The sequence below is a fragment of the Fusarium oxysporum genome, chromosome VII (genome assembly GCF_013085055.1).
Source record: "Fusarium oxysporum Fo47 chromosome VII, complete sequence".
Classification (NCBI taxonomy): domain Eukaryota; kingdom Fungi; phylum Ascomycota; class Sordariomycetes; order Hypocreales; family Nectriaceae; genus Fusarium; species Fusarium oxysporum.
This window is the reverse complement of record NC_072846.1, coordinates 2,609,658-2,628,455: the sequence shown is the minus strand read 5'-3', so window position 1 is coordinate 2,628,455 and position 18,798 is coordinate 2,609,658. Positions and strand designations below refer to the sequence as shown.

At 48.5% G+C, this 18,798-nt stretch overlaps 3 protein-coding genes across 3 annotated transcripts; 1 reads left to right on the top strand and 2 right to left on the bottom strand.

The window, feature by feature from the left end:
• Positions 1 to 1,751: 1,751 nt before the first annotated feature.
• On the bottom strand, positions 1,752 to 2,804 carry FOBCDRAFT_140271 (uncharacterized protein; the record flags this gene model as incomplete). Its single annotated transcript, XM_054705933.1, has 1 exon — positions 1,752 to 2,804. A coding segment is annotated over one exon (1,053 nt), but the record flags the coding sequence as incomplete, so codon positions are not given.
• A 6,433-nt stretch (positions 2,805 to 9,237) lies between these two features.
• FOBCDRAFT_277061 (uncharacterized protein) lies at positions 9,238 to 9,717 on the top strand (the record flags this gene model as incomplete). The annotated part of the gene is made up of 1 exon (XM_054705930.2): positions 9,238 to 9,717. The coding sequence occupies one exon, from the start codon at positions 9,238 to 9,240 to the stop codon at positions 9,715 to 9,717; it is 480 nt and encodes a 159-aa protein (XP_054561905.2).
• A 1,353-nt stretch (positions 9,718 to 11,070) lies between these two features.
• Positions 11,071 to 11,857, bottom strand: FOBCDRAFT_139167 (uncharacterized protein; the record flags this gene model as incomplete). The annotated part of the gene is made up of 2 exons (XM_054705929.1): positions 11,071 to 11,744; positions 11,806 to 11,857. The coding sequence occupies 2 exons, from the start codon at positions 11,855 to 11,857 to the stop codon at positions 11,071 to 11,073; spliced, it is 726 nt and encodes a 241-aa protein (XP_054561904.1).
• Between the last annotated feature and the right edge of the window lie 6,941 nt (positions 11,858 to 18,798).

Here is an 18,798-nt window from a genome sequence, read left to right as displayed (position 1 = left end):
CCCAATTATAAACGAGGTTGGATATTCCGGAAGCCTCATGAGAAGTTCATGAAGGAATTAGTTAATGTAACAGTTCATGGAAAGTCACGATTATCTATTATGGTTTGGGGAGCAATCTGGAGAGGAGGGAAATCTGATATCATCGTTATGATCCGCGATCAGACCGCCAGAAGAAGAGGATATACTTCTTTAAGTTATCAACAGGCTTTAACAGAAGGTTTACTTCCTATATACGAGGGATTTCGTCAATTTCAACAAGATAATGCTCGTATTCACACCTCAGAGTCTACGACGAACTGGCTGTTAGATCACAGAATATCCTGGATTGACTGGCCTGCTCACAGTCCAGATCTCAATCCAATTGAGCATATTTGGAAGCAATTGAAGCTGAATATTAAAAAGATGTTCCCTCAATTAGACCTTCTTAAAAACAACGAAGTCGATCGAGCAAAGTTGATTAAATGTATCAAGTTGGCGTGGGCAGCAATTACAACTGAGCAGGTAAACCGGCTGATTGACTCACTCCCCCGTCGAATTGACGCATGCATTCGCGCCCAGGGTTGGTATACAAAATATTGAAGAAAAAAATCAGGGCTTTAAAATGATATATAATTCATTGTTATTGAATTTAATTTAATTAAAATATCTATAAGTGAAGTTATTCCTGTTGTACGGATCAAGTTGCTACAGGGTGGGGTGTCCACAGACTTTTGGAGCATAATTTTACCAATAAGCAAAAAAAAAGTTTGCCCATACAAAATGCATTTTTTCAACCTCATGAAAAAAACTTAATAAAATTAGCAAAAATAAACTTATTTACAGTGTTCAAGTTAGAATTCAATATTTTAATATATTCTTGGCCTTTTAGCCTCACGGCCTGTATGAGTGCGTACAGCGAGTAACTCTTCCGCCTCCGAGTTTGAGCTTTCTTCCTCATCCATCCCTTCGACCTCAGTCACATCCTCAACAGCCCCTGCCTCTTGAATTGCTTGATTTGGATCGGAAATAGTTTCACCAGCCACTAGAGCATCGGCTAATGTCATGAACTTCTTGTTAGGATTAGGTATGGCCTTTCTCTTCTTGCCTCTACTCAACCGGCCGACTTCCTGGACCAATGTGAGGAAAAATGCAAGTAGATAAAGGAGCTAGTGGCCCAAGTGTTGCCATGCACAATCAATCCTGTCAATACTGATCGTTCGAGTCAGGGGTATAATGAAGCTGCAGGGGGTCAGCCGCTTTAAAAACGTAACAAATGGGCGACCTTTTCTGAGAATGATAATCTGCTTCTTCTCATACATCTCACGGTCTGTTCTCTTCTATACCTGCTGTAACTACTGTATTCTTCTGCATTTCTCCGCAGTCAAACTCTCCAGCGATCGCACAGCCATGAATTCCAGCCAGCCATCCGACATCTCGTGGACTTCACCCATGGAGCATCCATGCCCTGGTCAAGTCAATATATCTTTTCATGCCAACCCGACGGCAATGGATCCAGATGGCAGTTGTTATCTTCAGAGTACTCAAAATCCTAGTCAAGATCTACGCTCAACCCAAGGTTGCAAGACCTCTCAAAGTTCGATTGAGCCTGCGCAATTGCTGCAGTTGGCACTCTTGAGCCTTTATACAAGTTGGAGGCGGATGAAAGAAGAGAGAAGCCAGTATCTCGTATCCCGATTACTATTCAAATCCCAAACTCGAGCTTAGTCCACGGGTATTTGTTCCTTCGGCGCCTGCGGCCATGTTCGTTGCCTTCACGCTAAGCCATCAAATCCGGGCTGGGGTTGCCCTATCCGGGTGCGTTTTCCGTTTTCCAAACTGGAAAGGTCCAACATCTCGACTCCTCTTCGAGTTAAAGGAAGATCATGCCGCTTCAGTTCTTGCACCAGCCGTATCGCGTAGCTAGGCACTCGATTGAGAAAGTAGCTGACTGCCCAGCCTCTTGCTGGGCTTGAACAATGCAAAGAATAATGATGCACGAAATCGAAACAGTGGAGCAGTCCAGGATGTTGGCGGAGGCAGCGCCGGATATCCTCGGTGAAGAGTGAAGAACCCAAGATCTTGCATAGTTGAAGGAAAACTCCTGTATGGATTCGCGCACCCCAGCTCTGGAACAGACTGGCGAGACGATCGTCTGTGTGATCAACGGACAATACCGTCTGCAAGAGGGCATCCAGGAAATCTTCAAAATCACTGGCGGAAGATACCATGGCATTGCCAAAACTTTGTCTATCATGGCAGAGTAATTTCAGAAGCCTCTCCAAAGAAAGAATCTGCTGATTCTTCTGGGATGGTGACACCCGTTCCGTGGCAATGGAAAAGATAAGCTCCGACGTCTCGTCGATTTTCAGGGACCCCCGCAAAACTGAAGAGCCCGAGTCCAGCAGCCAAAGAATAGATAAAAATGCATTGTCACTGCAAAATCGTCGCATCGCAGGTAGTGCGCTGGCGCCCAGTTCCAGTAAAGTCGGTATCATCCGTCCTTTTCTATGACAGACAGCCAACACCAAAGGAGTGCATCCGTATCCTAGTTCGGCATTGACATCCACTCCATTTCGCTCCACGATGATCTTTACCAGGCATGTCAGACCTTCTCGTATACTTGCCTGGAATGCCTCCAAGTTTGGAGGACATAGGCCTCTCGAAGCCCCTCGCGGGACTATCAGCACAGCTGTCGTTTCTTGATGGTTGAGGATCGCTTCCATTAGTGGTGTCTTTCGGGTGAGATGCAGGCCCTCTTTGTCATCGATATCAATACCCTGGTCGATGAGATAGCTAACGATATCATCCAATCCTCTCCGTGCGGCCCAAGGTTCCGATCAACTACACCAACTACACTTTTCGACCCAGAGTAGTGTAAGTGTAAATTATGTAAGCAACTGTCCGGTGTAGTGGGTGTAGTGTGCTACACCAGCGCCTTTGGTGGATGTAGTTGACGGTTGGTTTGTCGTACACTTCGCTCACGTGACTTGCGCTCTTGATCATGGATGGTACTTGCCCAGCCTTACTACCCCCTCACTCTCTCCCTCGTCGCCCTGAGCCCTCAGCCATGCCGTTGCTTGTTCTGCTAACTAGCCATCACTCATCCCAAGACCCTCATAAATCTGCTCTTCCTCGCGCCACGAGATCAACATCGGATCCAGTTCCTTGACGATCCCAGCCCCATACCATGACCACGATACCTGACAGATGGAGATAATTTGGGCATCCAGAAGGCTTCGCGACGGCACCGCCATTCTTCCGGCAGCTGAAAAGAGCCTCTCGCACTCTGCAGACATTGGCCGAATGGTCAAAAAGTCCAACGCCATCCGCGAAAGTCGAGGGTATTTCAACCTCCTTTCATGCCAGTACGTAATAGGATCGCGAACTCTCCTATCACTCACTTCGCGGCTACCTTGCCATGTCTCGTATTCATCACCTTTGACTGCTTCATCGTCTGAAGAGTCGTATCTTGCCGCCATATGACGACTGTTGGCCTCGAATGGGCTGAAGAACTTGCGTCTTTTTGCTGGACATTGGTCGTCTGACTCGTCTGCTTGAGAGAGGATATCGGAATTCGCGTACTCGGTCCTCCAAACTCGGTAAACCATCTCCTTAGCCTTGTCGACCCATTCTGGATGGGTGTCCCAAGTGTGCTCGAAATACGCCCACTTGTATGCAGGATGGAGAGCAAGAGCGGCATAGTAGATGGGTGTTTCATCTAGAGCTGAATAATACTTTTCAAGCTTGTCCCAGGCGAGATTAATCCCGATCCTGAACTGTTCGGCGTCGGGAAAGCCTGCTGCAAGCAATTTGTATTGCTCTAGTTTCGAGAGGAGCTCTTCGAAACCTAGAATCACATCCCATATGTTACCATATGAGCCCAGAAACCCTCGCCTTCTCTTTCTGACTTGTCTGTCACCCTCCAAAGTCCTCACTACATTCTCATAATGCGTCAATATCTCGTCCAGGCACTGGAGGGCTTCCCAGTCGCTGTCCGTTAGCTTGTTCTCCTCCTCGCAGATACGTGGCAGTTTTGCGGACTTACTGACCTGACCCGTCCTCTTCGACCTATTCTCATCTTCCCACTCCTGTTTGTACTTTACCACCAGTAAGATAAGATATGGCCGAACTTTGAGTGCCCTACGGATCATGTACAGTTGGGAAAGCCAGCGGGTATTATTGTCTCGCACCACAGTAAGTGGCTTCCTCGATCGTTCCCTTAACGAACTGGCTTTGCTGATTGCATCTTGTTGAAGATCTCGCAGCAAGTACATCAATCTGTTGGACCGAAAGATGTCATAGACAAGGTTATGAAGCTTCCCAACGGGGCCCTTGCTCCTCCATGATTCCCAGTCTGCTTCCGGCAGGGCCGACGCGCCGGAGAGTTGCTCTTCGAAAGCGCTTGCGTTCTTGCCAAAGAGCAACGCCTTTGCTGACAAGTTGACCGTGTGACCGAAACAGCGGCCTCGGCGAGACGCACCAGTGAAGCCTAGTTCACGACCAATGGCCCCCATCGCTGTATCATTATTCTCTGCGTTGTCAAGCGTGAAATATCCTATTTTCTCGGTAATCTGGTAGGCTGTCAAGATATCAAGGACTTGAGCTGCAATATTCGTTCCACTGTGGCGTACGGAAACCTCGGGCACACCCAGCACAATCTTACGGGGCTTGTTGTGCTCATCCCTGAAGAAGCAAGCGATTCCGTACAAGGTATGCCGGTTTCCCGACGTCCAGCCATCGAAAGAGATGTGAATCAGGCCGGGAGATTGTCGAAGGACGTCGATAACGGTGTGGCGGTGTCGTTGATAGTGATAATCCTGGTCCTGAGGGTATCTGCAGATAAGTGGCCACCACGTATTGACACTGATGGACTAAGATAATCGAATATGGCTCGGAGATCCTCGTCTTCGACCGTGAGAAAGGAAAGATTACTCTTAACGATCCATTGCATCACCATCCGTTGAAAATGGTCCCTGTCGAAGTTCTTGACGAAGGAGTTCGCCATGGCCTGCTCCCGCGGCTTTTCCGGATCGAGCGTCAAGGTATCAGCTATTGAGCGGTGCTGCTTCTCGACGCTTTCCGCTTTCAACTGCGGCGAAGACTTCGTCTTGCCCTCTGGCGCCCGAATATGATGTTCTTTGAACAGATGTTTGCTGGCATTTTGAAGACCAGTATGTGTGAAGTTCTTCGGGTGGGGGACTCGTTGGTGAATGCAGAGTTTGCATACCCATCTTCGCTCATGAGCCCGCTGGATATCATACCCGTAGTCCCAAGTCCAGGAGGAGGTGTCCTTTGCGCGCTCGGAGAAGAGCCAGCCGCGGAAATGACGAAACAGACGTTCTTCCTGTAGCTGTTGGGCATCAGCTAGTATCGTTGATGGTGAAAGAATTGGTGGAGAGGTCTCAACGACTTTGTCTTCTAAATGATCGGTCATTACGGGAGGTGTGAATGCGTCAAACAGATCGATGAAAATTTGGACCTGTACGGGAAATTACCCCAGGATATCCTCTATAACTACTGGGGGCCCGAAAATAAGTTAGGAAATACCATCCAGGACCACCTAATGGATAACCCCACCTAATGGATAACCAAAATTTCGCTTCGCCCATACAAAATCCAAATTTTGATGCGTGCACAAACTACCAGGTCATCAATTAAAAAGCGAAGTTTTGGAGAGAGACTAGAAAATTGATCAATTTCTACTCTCTGCGTGGTTTTTTGATCTCCCGACCGCTCCGTGTGCGCTGGCAGTGATTTGTTACGAGTACAAAGTCGTCACTTTCGTCCTCTGACCTGACACTCACCTCAATCACCGACTCGACCTCCTCGTCTACATCTACGTCTATTTCTGCTTCCTTTGAGCCAGGAAAAGCTTCTCCAGCCGTTAGAGTCTCCGCCAGAGCCATGAATCGCCGGTTCGGGTTCGGCACCGCCTTTCTTTTCTTCCCTCGCCGCAGCTGGGCCATCTGCTCCTCTAGGCCAGTAATTCGCGCATTCTGAACGGCCACCTTCATCTCTAAAGGTTCCAACCCCTTTGAAATCTTACTGTACTTCCGCCTGGTCGGACGACTTCGGTGTTTGGCCAAATCTCTCACCTGCCGGCTCGTTTTCGGTGTATCATCTGAGTGCAACTGAGGAGGGCTCGGCGTCTTGAACCGTTCAACCACTCTTTCTTTGTCCGGTTGAATTTCAGGATGTGTTAGAGCCTTATGACGATTTACAGGCCAATTTCCAGTAAACCTCCGGCCGGATAAGATAATTTTCTTCCTCATGCCCGCCTCTCTGGCTTTCGCGTATGCCCGAATAAAGTTGACTTTATCTACCGGCGCAGAATCAGTCAAACTAGCCAGCTTTTGGAGTTCTTTCCGATACGCACATTTGATGACATTAAAAATTCCATTGTCTAACGGTTGTAAACCATGGGAACAATGTGCTGGTAGGTAACAGCAGTAGACGTTGTTCAGAAAGCACGTAGCCATCCACTCATCCTGAATGCTCGTTAGCGATCTTATAGCAGGAGACTTCATTGTAAAAACCCCGAAAGCCTCACCTGTGCATGGCTTTCGTGACCGTCAAGGATAATGAGTCTAGCATCCGATGCATCACGAGGCTCCATTTGAGGTAGATAAACGTCCTTCGACCACTCGAGAGCTATATGGTTGTCGATCCAGCCGTTCGGGGATGTGATGTAGTGCCAGTCCGCTATTAATTCGAATTCGTTCAGAAACCACTGCTTCTGTAGCCCTTTTCCTTTAAAGATAATCCCGGGTTTTAAGCGCGACCAGTTGCGGTGACGGCCTCAATAAACGAGGTCCAGGTGCGCGACTGGACGCCTTTCAACATCGCCTTCTTCTTCGGGTCAGAGCTCCCGATTACGAGGCTGTCCAGGCCTCATGGACAACCAATTAGTTGTAACCTATGAAAACCCATAGAGTACTTGTAGAAGGCTTACCGAAACCCGCCATTATGCCGCCCTCGTCTACGTTAACCGTGTTCTCAGGCTTGATCCAGCCGTACTCGTTCTCCCTGATATCGAAGTACCAATTGACCGCCTTTGGAGTAAATCCGTCAAATCTGGCGGCTTCCTGGCGTTTCCCAAGCTTGGTAGATAGTTGTAGGTGACGCTTAACGAACCTGGTGGTCCAGTGCTTGCCCAGAGGCTTGTTATCTCCCTGTTGACGCAGGAGGGCTTTGACAAAGATTTGAAGTTGGCTATGTGTGACAGAGTAGCCTAAGGATTCCTGCCGCAGAAGCCAACGAACGACGTGGTCCTCTTGACTCGTAGAAACACATTGGTGAGGTGGGTAGACTCTTTCCTGCTCTTCTGGCCAGAAGGTCTTTTCAAGAGGACTGGTTGAGGCACCTTGTACTTATCGGAGGCCTGGTATTGCGATAGAGAACCTTCAGTAATATCGAGTATAGCATCAATAACGTCTTTTTCGGTATAAACATAGCGACCCATTTTGGAGATATTTTACGCGCGTAAACCAATACAGAGTCTTCTTAACTTTACGAGAGTCGAAGGATGAGAAAGCGAGAAATTTTTCAAATCTTGAAACCCCCAGGATAAGACACCACGTAGAAAATAACACACCATAGATTTTTTTTGTATTTTTTTTCCGCGAATGGCCTCATTATGCCAAATTGCGGTGCAAATAAAATGGTAAGGTTTGTATGGAGCGGTGATCTTTTGTGCTATACTTTAAGTGGTGAGGGATCGTATTACGTTAAACAAGATAAATAAACAACTGAACAAAAGAAATAGCAAAAGAGATGAATAGACTAAGATAGAAGAAAGGATGGTTCCTCACTAGAGAACATTTTTTGTAACATGAACGGTTTGCAATTATGCGCCGTGGTGAGTGTTGTTTATATTGCGCAGTAGTGCTGGGTGAAAATATATTTTGTAAAACTTGATTGTTCATTATTGAGCTGAGAATGGTTTTCGGGTTTATATCTCTAGATGATTGTATCTAGGACTTGAACTTCAAATCTAGGACTTTCTGACTAACAGTCTGAATCCTGAAGGGAAGGGAGATTCCCGGATTTTCCAACAGTGAGTTCTTGACCAAGGCAATGGCTGCCCGTAAGTAGGAACAAAAACGACAACACTACCTCGAAGCACGTCAAAATAACCAAGCAAAACATACTTAATGATGTCCCTATATCCTAAACCTCCGCTGGTTAACCGCCACAGCAACACAAACTTAGACTTGCTTGCTAGAGGTATATAAATTTGCAATCAACCTTCTCTTTATTTCCTTCTCCTTGTTGAACTGGTAACTCAACGTTCTGGCTCATACCCAGCTCAAGTACAACCTAAAGTTCGGGCACAGGTGCACCCGCATGTCAGCTATGCTCATCAATAGTCGTTGACTTGAATCAAAAAGAGAGAGCAAAGAGAGAATATCGTTTATTTCTTACAATTTGTTTGGGCCTCATTGACAAGCGCAACCAGGCATTGCGCCGGGTTATTGGATCATCTCCTCACGATGGAGCGGTATCGTTTGAGCATGAACCTGAAGTCAGCCTGAATCAAAGCAAGTTATTACCGAACCAAGGATAGAAAAAGTGCTTTATTTGAAGAAAAAGAAAAAAGAATCCTACTATAGCAAGGCGTGATAATAACTCTTGAAGCTGCAGAAACTTTGCTCGAATCCTACTTAGAGAAACGAAAAACAGTGCAGTTATACCGCACGATATATCAACCCAGGTCAGTAAAATTGTATTGAAGACCCCATGAGTGTGTGTGAGCGGGCATGGAGGACCTTTTTAAAGGGAACAGGCTGCCTGCATGAGGTATTCCCACGATTCCCCGGACTCATCAATGATAATTCATTGTAATTAATTACTATCGAAATGTTGAAATAAAAATGGGTTGATTGTGTTCTTGTTTGTTCTAAGTTGCGTGTATTCGATAGGAGCACAGGTCCTTACATAGTATCCACATCCCAGCCAGTAGCAGATCGGACCATTTTAGTCACACGGTCTCAAACATGAACAGCACGATGGCCGCAGGGGGATAATCAAGGGTCGCCCTTGTCACCGGTGCTGTTCCTTTTCTTCAACGCGGACCTCGTACAGCATAAGATCGATGCAAATGGTGGATCAATCGCGTTTATCGACGACTACTCGGCCTGGGTGACGGGTCCGACAGCGGAGGCCAACCGAGCAGGCTTCAGGCTGTCATCGACAGAGCACTGAAGTGGCAGAGACGAATCGGGGCGACAACTGGCATTACTCCAGTCGGCGAACGTCATGCGCAGGCGGGGCACGCGGCTCTACGTCAGCATGCAAAGACCGTCGAAGACGCACCCGCTTGTGACATTTAGGGTGAGGGATACACGGAGGTGCCTCTCACCGTTGACGAAACTAGCATTCGCCCACGATGGCGGAATAGAACGGATGGAAACGATCGAGCCATACGCGCTACCACCATGGCATAGATGTATGGCAGTGGATAACGATACAGACACGGAAGCAGCTGGGGATGCAGGCCCAGGCGACGACATGACCGAGACTAGCAGCATGAGACAAGTGCTCATCGCAACGAGCGCATCTGCGAGAAACGGCATAGTAGGCATGGGCGGCGTTGTGCGCAACACCGCCGGTGGAGGAGCGGATGACGTATTGGCAAAGTACTCGGCCACTCTGGGCCCGAAAGACGAGCAGAAAGTATACACAGCCGAGCTGGAAGCGATAGCAGTAGTCCCCAGCTGTATGCCTGACGGTCTCTGACATCGAGATGTGATTATTGCAACAAGAAGCTGATCGGCGCTACAAGCGATTGCGAAAGTTTGACAGCAGTCAGGGCAAGGCACTATCCGGGAGATCTACAGACACGCGGAACGACTGGATAAGGGTGGCAACACTATCAAGATGCGTTGGGTATCGTCCGCGAATGAGTCTTTCACACTGGGAGCAAAACAAAGGCCGAAGCACGAAAGGCAACAGATAGCGGATGTAAAGCATCGAGACCGCCGCCCCAGGCCCGATCGACCCGACTAAGAGTACTACTGGCATAGCGCAGACGGTGCATGGTGCTACCAGAGAGCGTAGGCGGCTATTCAAAGCAACTCGACAAGGCGCTGCCCGGCAAGCACACGCGCATACTATATGACGCCCTGAAGAGACGCGAATCTGACATCCTGGTGCAACTACGAACAGGAATGGCACGGGTCAACAGGTATCTGCACAGGATAGGCGCAGTAGAGGCGGACACATGCGACTGTGGTTAGGAAGAAGAAACGGTGGACCATTTCCTCTTCCGATGTCCACGGTGGGACGAGCAACGGGAACACATGCGAATTGTCGACCGGGAAATGATGGGTAATCTTTCATTCTTCCTGGGAGGCAAGGCAGCAGAGGACGGGCATAGGTGGAGCCCAAACTTGGGAGCGGTGCGAGCAGCGATCAAGTTTGCAAAAAGCACAGGCCGTTTGGATGCTACACAGACATGAAAACATACTAACAAACTAGACAAGATAATAAGAAGTAACACGGCGCAGCCTCTGGTAGACAGACCAGGCTTCAGCTGTTGAAGATGGGATGCTGAACACTTGGAGAAGTTGGCCTTCAATCAGGTCTGTCGCAGGGACAAGCGAGCCTGGGGAGAGTGGCAAGCCGTAAGGGTCGGCGCAGATGAAGGTTTGCGGGTCTTAGGACCATAAGTCCGGAAAAGTATGTCACGAAGTTCAACGCTGTAGGCCTTATGAGGCGTATCCTCCCGGGCGTAATAAACTCCTTCATTCATTCATACTGACGCTCGGACGCCCCACTAAGATGTTTCCTCCCTAATGAGAAATCGCCTTGCAGGGGTGATGCTTCTTCTGAACGACGCCAGTCAAGTTTGAGCTTTCCATAGTGAGGTGGAGGCCTTAACACATTGACGTTATCCCCTCAACTGTCGCACTGAGCGTGCTTAAAGGGTTAAAGTAAATGTGGTGAGCAGCAGCAAATGTGTTGATTGATTATTCTTAAGTTATCTCTTGTGCGGGGTATTCCATCCCGCAGAGTTACTTAAAAGCATATAGCTAGATTACTAATGCCTACCCTGCGACATCAACTGTGCGAAGCCTCCCAAGCGGTCACTCACAAGGATCTAACCCAATAAGAACTAGCTCTCCAGCGAGCGTATGAGGTTCTGTCTGAGTAGCCAGATAGGCCCAGGTAAGCCGAGTCTTGAAGGTCGCTAGGGACGACAAAATGTTCATCGTCGATTCCTTGGGCTTGGTTGCCCTCGGCATGATACAGGGGGATCGGAGGGACGGGGGAAAGAACGTTTGGTGGCATCGGAGTCACTCGGTTTGTAACACCGGGGATGTAGGCGATCTGGATAATATTGGAGGCTCGAGTAAGGACGGTTGGAGCGATAGAATGAACAGTACATGCCGATTGGGGACGAGTTCCCCTCGAGGGGGCATCCTTCTCGGAGCCTTGCACAAGATCCAAGTCTTCGACGTACATAGATATGGGAGTCTGTGACCTCTTAGGCCTGATATAGAACCTCCAGACTAGACATGTAGCGACAGCAATCATAACGATGCCACCGACGATACCGCCAATAATGCCGCCAATGTTTAGGCCGCCGCCGCCTTTGTCAGATCCGGCCTCTTCATCTTGAATGCAGACGGATGTAGCACATTGAGTACAGTCGAGGGGAACGGTAAATTGGCAGCTCTCGCCGTCTGAGCACTTAGGACATTGGAGCTCTGTGCCATCGTTACAATAGATGCAGTTGTTACCTTGAGGGACCAGCTGAAGTACTGTGGACAGTCTTCAGTGGCTGTCGATAGGCATGAGGATAAGGGGACTGTAATCACTCACTATGGCTTAACTCATCCAAGTCTCTAGCAACGAGGTATCGACGCCCGTCCATGTTAATGTCCCAAAAGTGAGATGCCGTCGAGAAATTGAGATAACATCGGCGCTCGAACTTTGGCAAGTGTCGATCACTTGGGCTGATAAGTCAAGCTTAAGTTTGGTGGGTTATCAGCGCAGGCTTGGCAATGGCTGGATTTTGGCAGCGATTTGCGATAGAATCCGGCAGGCGAGGAAGAAAAACGAGAGACTGAACGGTTCGTTGAACAAGGATGAGGTAAGGAGCATCTATAAAATAGACTTGTCTAGACCTGGGTTTTGGTTAGGTCCGAGATGTCTGCTGCTTCGCTGGGTGAGGTAAATTAGTCTGGTTACTGGAGTCAGCTGCCCTTTTCTATAAAACGAACGGTAGTGGCCTTTCACAGGTTTCATGGGAGCTCATATCCAATTAAACATTTAGAGTGTACCTACCCCGTACTATGTCCAAACGCATCCGTGCACGAGTCCGTGCAAGCGTCTGTGCACACGCCAGTGTCCCAAGCTCTGGTTTTTGGTATGCCAGAGGGTCTTGCCGGTCAGGAGTGTAAGGGTAGGAAAGGAATGCCTTCTTTATAGAACTTGTAAGATTCGCAGTTCAATGGTGGACGGATTGCCAGGTTTTTATATCGAGTTTCTGCCCTAAAGCCTTCCAATTTTCACATGTCAAGCTGCTTCAAGAACATATCGACAAAGCAAAGTTTATGAACGGTAAGCCATAATACGTTTTGCTGCAAGCCTACTGTACCAAGGGTAGACGGTACCATGCAGTACCCCTCCACCGGTAAGACCCCTTCACCGGTAAGCAAAAATGAAATTTCCCCATACAAAATTCTTTTGTCAATTACTCATTCCTTGGTCGGTATTTAAGTTATATTTACGTGCAGGAGTTGGTTCTGTTGAGAATCTGCCGCTCTTTAGTACTATGGCATAACTTTGTAGGTTACGTAAGTGGCTTGGCCGTATTCCAACAATGTAAAATCGGTATGGATGACTTTCTTACGACTCTATTTTCTCAAGCCTTCATCGGACTTACATCTACCTTCAAGCCACAAAACCGGCTTTGAAATGCCCCGAGGCTTCTATACTGAGAGTGAAATTGTTGAAGCCATGCTGGATGTCACGGACAACGGCCTCTCCCAAAGCCAATCTGCCCAGAAGCATGGCATGCCTCAGACCACTCTTTCAGACCGTTTAAGATGTCTACCATCTAAGTCCGAGGTCACCTATCCCGCCCAGCTGTTATCAAAGACCCAAGAGACCAGATTAGTCAGCTGGGTACTCAGACAAGAGGCTCTTGGCTATGCTCCGTCTCACAGTCAAGTTCGCGCCACCGTTGCTGCCCTTTTACGACAATAAGGTCGGGAAAAGCCTATCGGTGTACACTGGGTAGCCAGATTCGTGAAACGCCATCCAGCTACCAAGGCTAAGATAGGAAAGCGCCAGGAGGCATCGAGGTTCAATTCCTTTACTCCAATGGCCATCAATTGGTACTTCGATATCCGCGAAAGAGAGTATGGATGGATCAAGCCCGAGAACACAGTTACTGTCGACGAAGGCGGTATCCTGGCGGGATTTGGTAAGGACTCGCCCTTTTTTACTATTGACTTACTATAAACTTACCGACAAACTGTGAATATAGGCTTGGACTCCTTGGTTATCGGTACTAGCGATCCGAACAAGAAGGCCTTTCTCAAAGGCTCTCAGTCCCGCATTTGGACTAGCTTTATCGAAGCCGTGACTGCAGATGGCCGTCTTTTGCATACTTGCGCATTGTAAGGAGAGCCCTACCCACTCCCGATTGGTCAATTAGATCTTATCATCTGATAAGATTAAGATTGTGGATGCTGAATTCCTTGACGAGTCGTCTAATTTCATCCATTCTGCTGAATATATTATGACCTCTCACGTGAGTTCATATGCTACCAAACATGCTGCCTGCTACTGCCTACTACTGCCTGCCTGCAGCCTACTTGGCACTGCATTGAATAGGTAGTTCGCTCCTTTTCATATATATGTACCTAGAAACCTTTGCAAGAAATTAACTTACTCCTCATCTCCTTCCCTGCCTGTTACTACCGGCATCATCCACACCAAGATATTGTTTTGCAGTCCACCTTTATTATATATACCTCTAACCATGTCTTTCTCACAGCATTCATTATCTCCTACCGTCCCTACAACGCCTTCGATGTTGAACCTCTCCTTGCCGACGCCCAGTGTTGCTTCTAGTGCTCTTCCAAGTACTGCCTCGATCCCCTCCGAGAAACCTTCATTCTGGACCTTTTTTTCGATATGCAAGAGGTTCGGAGCCTGAATTCAGACCAAAGGAGAGATCTGATCGAAGTGGGAAGTCCTCAAATAAAAGCCTGCATTACTGTATCGCCTGTTGGGAACTTAAGCGTACGGAGAGGTTTCTCTCTGTATTTGCTGGTGGTACACTATGGGCTAAAGGCAGTGAGGCTTCATTATCCCAATGCCTTACCCTTATGGATGCTATCCTCACCTATTTTGAGGATCAGAAGGTTTATCCTACTTTGTCAAGATAATGCTTGAAGCTAATGTTTTATAGGTGCTATATAAATCAGGCCCAGAGAAGGATCTCCGCATGGTTCATTCTATTGAGATGGGCTGGTTTATCCTTGATAAATACTACGCCCTCGTTGAGTCAACGCCAGTATACGCCGCCGCGATGCTTCTCGATCCCTCGAAGCGGAAGCATTACCTTCTTCAGAACTGGCCTGGAGAGTGGCGTCAGAGACTATCGATGCTGCTTATTCGATCTGGCAGAAGGAATACGCGCATCTCCCTTATGAATCACTCCCTGCCCCTGCTGCTGTTGCTGATATCGATACGTGTCATCCATCCTCGAGGAAGAGGGTAGAGAATGAATTAGACCAGCTAAAACGTCGTCTAATAGTTCAACCTACTTTGCAAGAGGATGAAGATATGTTTATGGCGTTTATTGGAGATAAAACTATCGATATTGATGCTCTGAAGATAACTCATCTTCAGTGGTGGTTAACTCCAGAGCAACGCCGGCGCTATCCTCGTCTCCACCGTATGGCCATCAATATCCTCTCAATCGCACCCTCCTCTGCTGAACCAAAACAACAATCCTCGGGAGCACGCCGTACACAGAGCTAGGATAGGCTTAGGTTATCGCCAGAGAACCTCCAGAGGTTAGAGTGCATGGGCAACTGGTTTGCGAGGAAGTTCATCTCTTCGGAGGAGCAGCTAGCGATGATAGTAGAGGCTGTGGAGATGGATGATGAAATGAATATTGTTTTTGATGAGGAGGGTTGGGATGTATAATAATTTATAAAGTGGCTTATTAAGAAGAATTGAGCATATATGCGGCATCTGCCTTCCCTACCTACCTTATAGTCTATCCACCAATCTACCCACTACTCTCTACCCACTCTACCCGGGTAGGGTAGAGGAGACCACTTCTCTACCTGGGTAGGGTAAAGAAGTAGGTAGAACTCCCTCTACTCTACAATGCCCAAGTATGATTGAGCGTGTGCCCATAGCATCGCATCCAGCGGGCCTTTAAATCAACAGGCCTCATCGATGGATCGAGCTGCTGGTACATGTGGCACAGACAACTATCGTTTGCCGCCATGTTATCAGAAATGGCACAGCCAGTTCGCCCCTCAATCTCCCATTCGTGGACGATGTCGACCAGAGAACCCGCAAGGTTCTCGCCACTATAAGCACCAGATTGACGACCCGAAGCCAGAAGACGGGACTGCTGATGCCCCAGTTGATCGATAAAGTGCGCAAATACAGCCATGATTGCAAATCGATTCGGTGACGTCCAGAGATCGAAGCTAATATGCACCGCTGTCAACGCGTTCCAGAGCTCTGCCTTGGTATCTCGATTCGCTTCAAAGAGCCGGTGTATCTCTCTAGTGATAGAGCTACCACTCCACGCCATCTGGAAGTCACACTAAATCGCTGTCGGAATGGTTGAAGATCTTCCGAAGGAAACTGTGCTCGAAGATGGTGAATGGCACATCGCTAAGGGTGTGCACCACTCAAATCAATCAACTGAATGGCTCGGTGGCGGTGAGTTGATCTGGTCAACCACTCTCTCCAGTGGCGTTGATCAATTATCCGTCAAATTGAGTTGAATGGACACTGGTTGAAGTCGTTGATCTCCAAGCCGAGCTATTTCACTCCCACTCTCCCATCCCCTTTTCTTCATATCCCACCTCTACCTAGGATTCTTCTTCCGCCCTATCACCACTACCATTCTCGGTAGGAAATAGTGACACGTCCAGGTCGTCAATCACCCCAGCCCGTAACCACGATCGCAGCACTTGACACATTCCTATAATGTCCGCGTCCAGCCGATTTCGTAGTGGCGTCACCATCCGCCCTGCCGCCGCAAACATCCTCTCGCACTCTGCTGACATCGGTTGGATCGTAAGGAAGTCCAGCGCCATTCGTGAAAGACGAGGATACCGACGTTTGCGCTCATGCCAGTATGATATTGGATCTCTAACATCGTTATCTCCATCCTCCCATGACGACTGCCATAATTCGAGCTCGTTAGTATCTTCATTGATGTCGTCAGACAAAGTCGCTTTCTCTTTCACCAAACCGTATCCGAGAACCGGCCGCGTGCGCTCACAGTACGCTTGAAAAGGGTTGTAGTACTTTCGCTGCCGCTTCGCAACTGGTTCGTCGTCCACGGGACTCCGGACCACCTGCAGGTGACGATAGTTCGATTCCCACACTTCTCGGACCATCTGCTTCGCCTTCATCACCCATTTCGTGTTATCCTTCCACTCATTCTCGAAATACCCCCACCGGAAAGCCGGGTGCAGCGCTAAGGCCGTGTAATAGATTGGTGTCTCATCCAGCCTGCTGTAGTACTTGTTGAGCTTTTCCCAATCCAGATTAACATTGATTCGGAAGTGCTCCGCGTCGGGTATCTCAGAAGCAAGCTGCTTATAGTCCTCGAGCACTTCCAACAAGAACTCGAATCCCTGGATAACCTCCCATATATTCTCGTACGAGCCAACCCACCCTCCTTTCCGCTTGCGTTGTTGGCCATCGCCTTCCACAGTCTTCACGGCATCCTCGTAGAATCCAAGAAGCTTAGCCAGGTGTTCCAGGACTACCCAGTCATTGACCATAAGCTGGTTTTCCTCCAAGCAAATCAGGGGCTCCCTCGCAGACTTTCTGAGATTCCCTGTCCTCTTTGATCTGTTGTCCTGCTCCCACTGTTGACGATGCTTCAAGACGAGTTGTTCGATGAATGGTCGAAGAATGATGGCGCGTCTAATCATGTATAGTTGAGAAAGCCACCGGGTATCGTTATCAATGATCAAATCGACCGGCTGCCTCGCTCTAATCCTGGGGTCGCTGGTACGCCCTTCGTCTGGCCAAGAACAGGTAAAAGAGAAAGAGAGAGATTGAACAAAGGAGATGAGTAGAAAATAAAGAGAGAAAGAGAGATGCGGGTGCTTCTCTGGTCGCCGTCGCCTAATGGCGAGGGCATATCTTTCCAAAGAACGCGCTGTCCTTGGACAGGTCGATGAATTTGGTGAAGTCTTTTCCCGTTGCTAGATTGACTGCTGTATCCGGTGAGGGTGTGAGCCTCACTCGACAACGCGGCGGTACTTTTCTGCAGTAGAAGATGTGATCTGGTGCTTTGCGTCGGCCACATGAGCAGACCAGGCGCGCGTTGACATGGTCGAATTTTTCGTGGTATGCGGCGAAGTCCCCGTGGAGGGATCTGATACAGAGTGAAATCTGGGGGGGGGGGGGTTGTGTCGCAGGGTAGGCATTAGTAATCTAGCTATCCCTTTGAGTGCCACAGCCCTTCAGAGGGGTCACGACAGGGGTCTAGGACCAATCAAAATTAATGAATCTAATGGTACTTCTCCTTATATACTAATTTATATGACAGTAAAAGTCCCAGCAGCTTTAATTGCTACAAAGAGCTACCTTACAGACTTAGCAAATATCTTACGAACTGCCGGTACCCCGCACGTACCGACCTTATGACTAAGCAAAGTGGGGCGAGTGACCTCCTGAAGGGCTGTGGCACTCAAAGGGATATGCTTTAAGTAACTGTGCGGGATGGAATACCCCGCACAAGAGACAACTTAAGACATCAATCAACACATTTGCTGCTGCTCATCATATTCACTCTAACCCTTTAAGCACGCTCAGTGCGACATGAAGCATACAAACGCCATTCGTAGGTATACTACCATCTATTTGTCATCATCGCCCTGCAACCGGGGCCCCATAGGGACACGGGTACCCGTGGCTCCAAAATTTTCACGGGTACCCGTGGGCATTATGTAAGCGTCGATGGCTAACACTACGAAACTACAACGAGAAACGGCTATGGGTTTGTGCAGACCGGATTGATGCGGAGGGATCGCGGCCAGATTGGTATACGAAATGGCCTTATGAGGCCGTTCTCCCGGGTGTAACAAATTCTACTACCACTACGGCTATAGAGCTGAATACAATGCCTGCTGCTCCTTACTATCTTCCTCACATGCTCTCCATATCTCCCCTGGCCCTCGTCTGCTCGAGAAAGGTGCGACTACTATCTCATCGGCTACTTTGACATCGAGACGATCGTTCTCTGACTTGTCCCAGTCAAGATAGGCCATCATCTCTTCTTTGGTCCATTCCCTAGAGCCTGTTGGCGTCTCACAGCACCTAGTCATATGCTTCCAGTCGAGGCACCAGTCGTAATCGGCTTTACTATATTGTAAAGGTAGACCCATCGCCTTACGATACCGCTGGTCGGTCTTGGTGCTGCCAGGCGGCTGCGCCTTGTACCAATCTTCTCTTGCTGCAGTATATCTCTGGTAGATAGCTCGTGGGTCATCATACCGCAGTACCGGTGTTACCGCTACCGCTTCCACCGATGATTCTATCGCTGCCAGGCCTTTAGTTGTCGCTGGCAACAACGCGATTGTGGAAGTC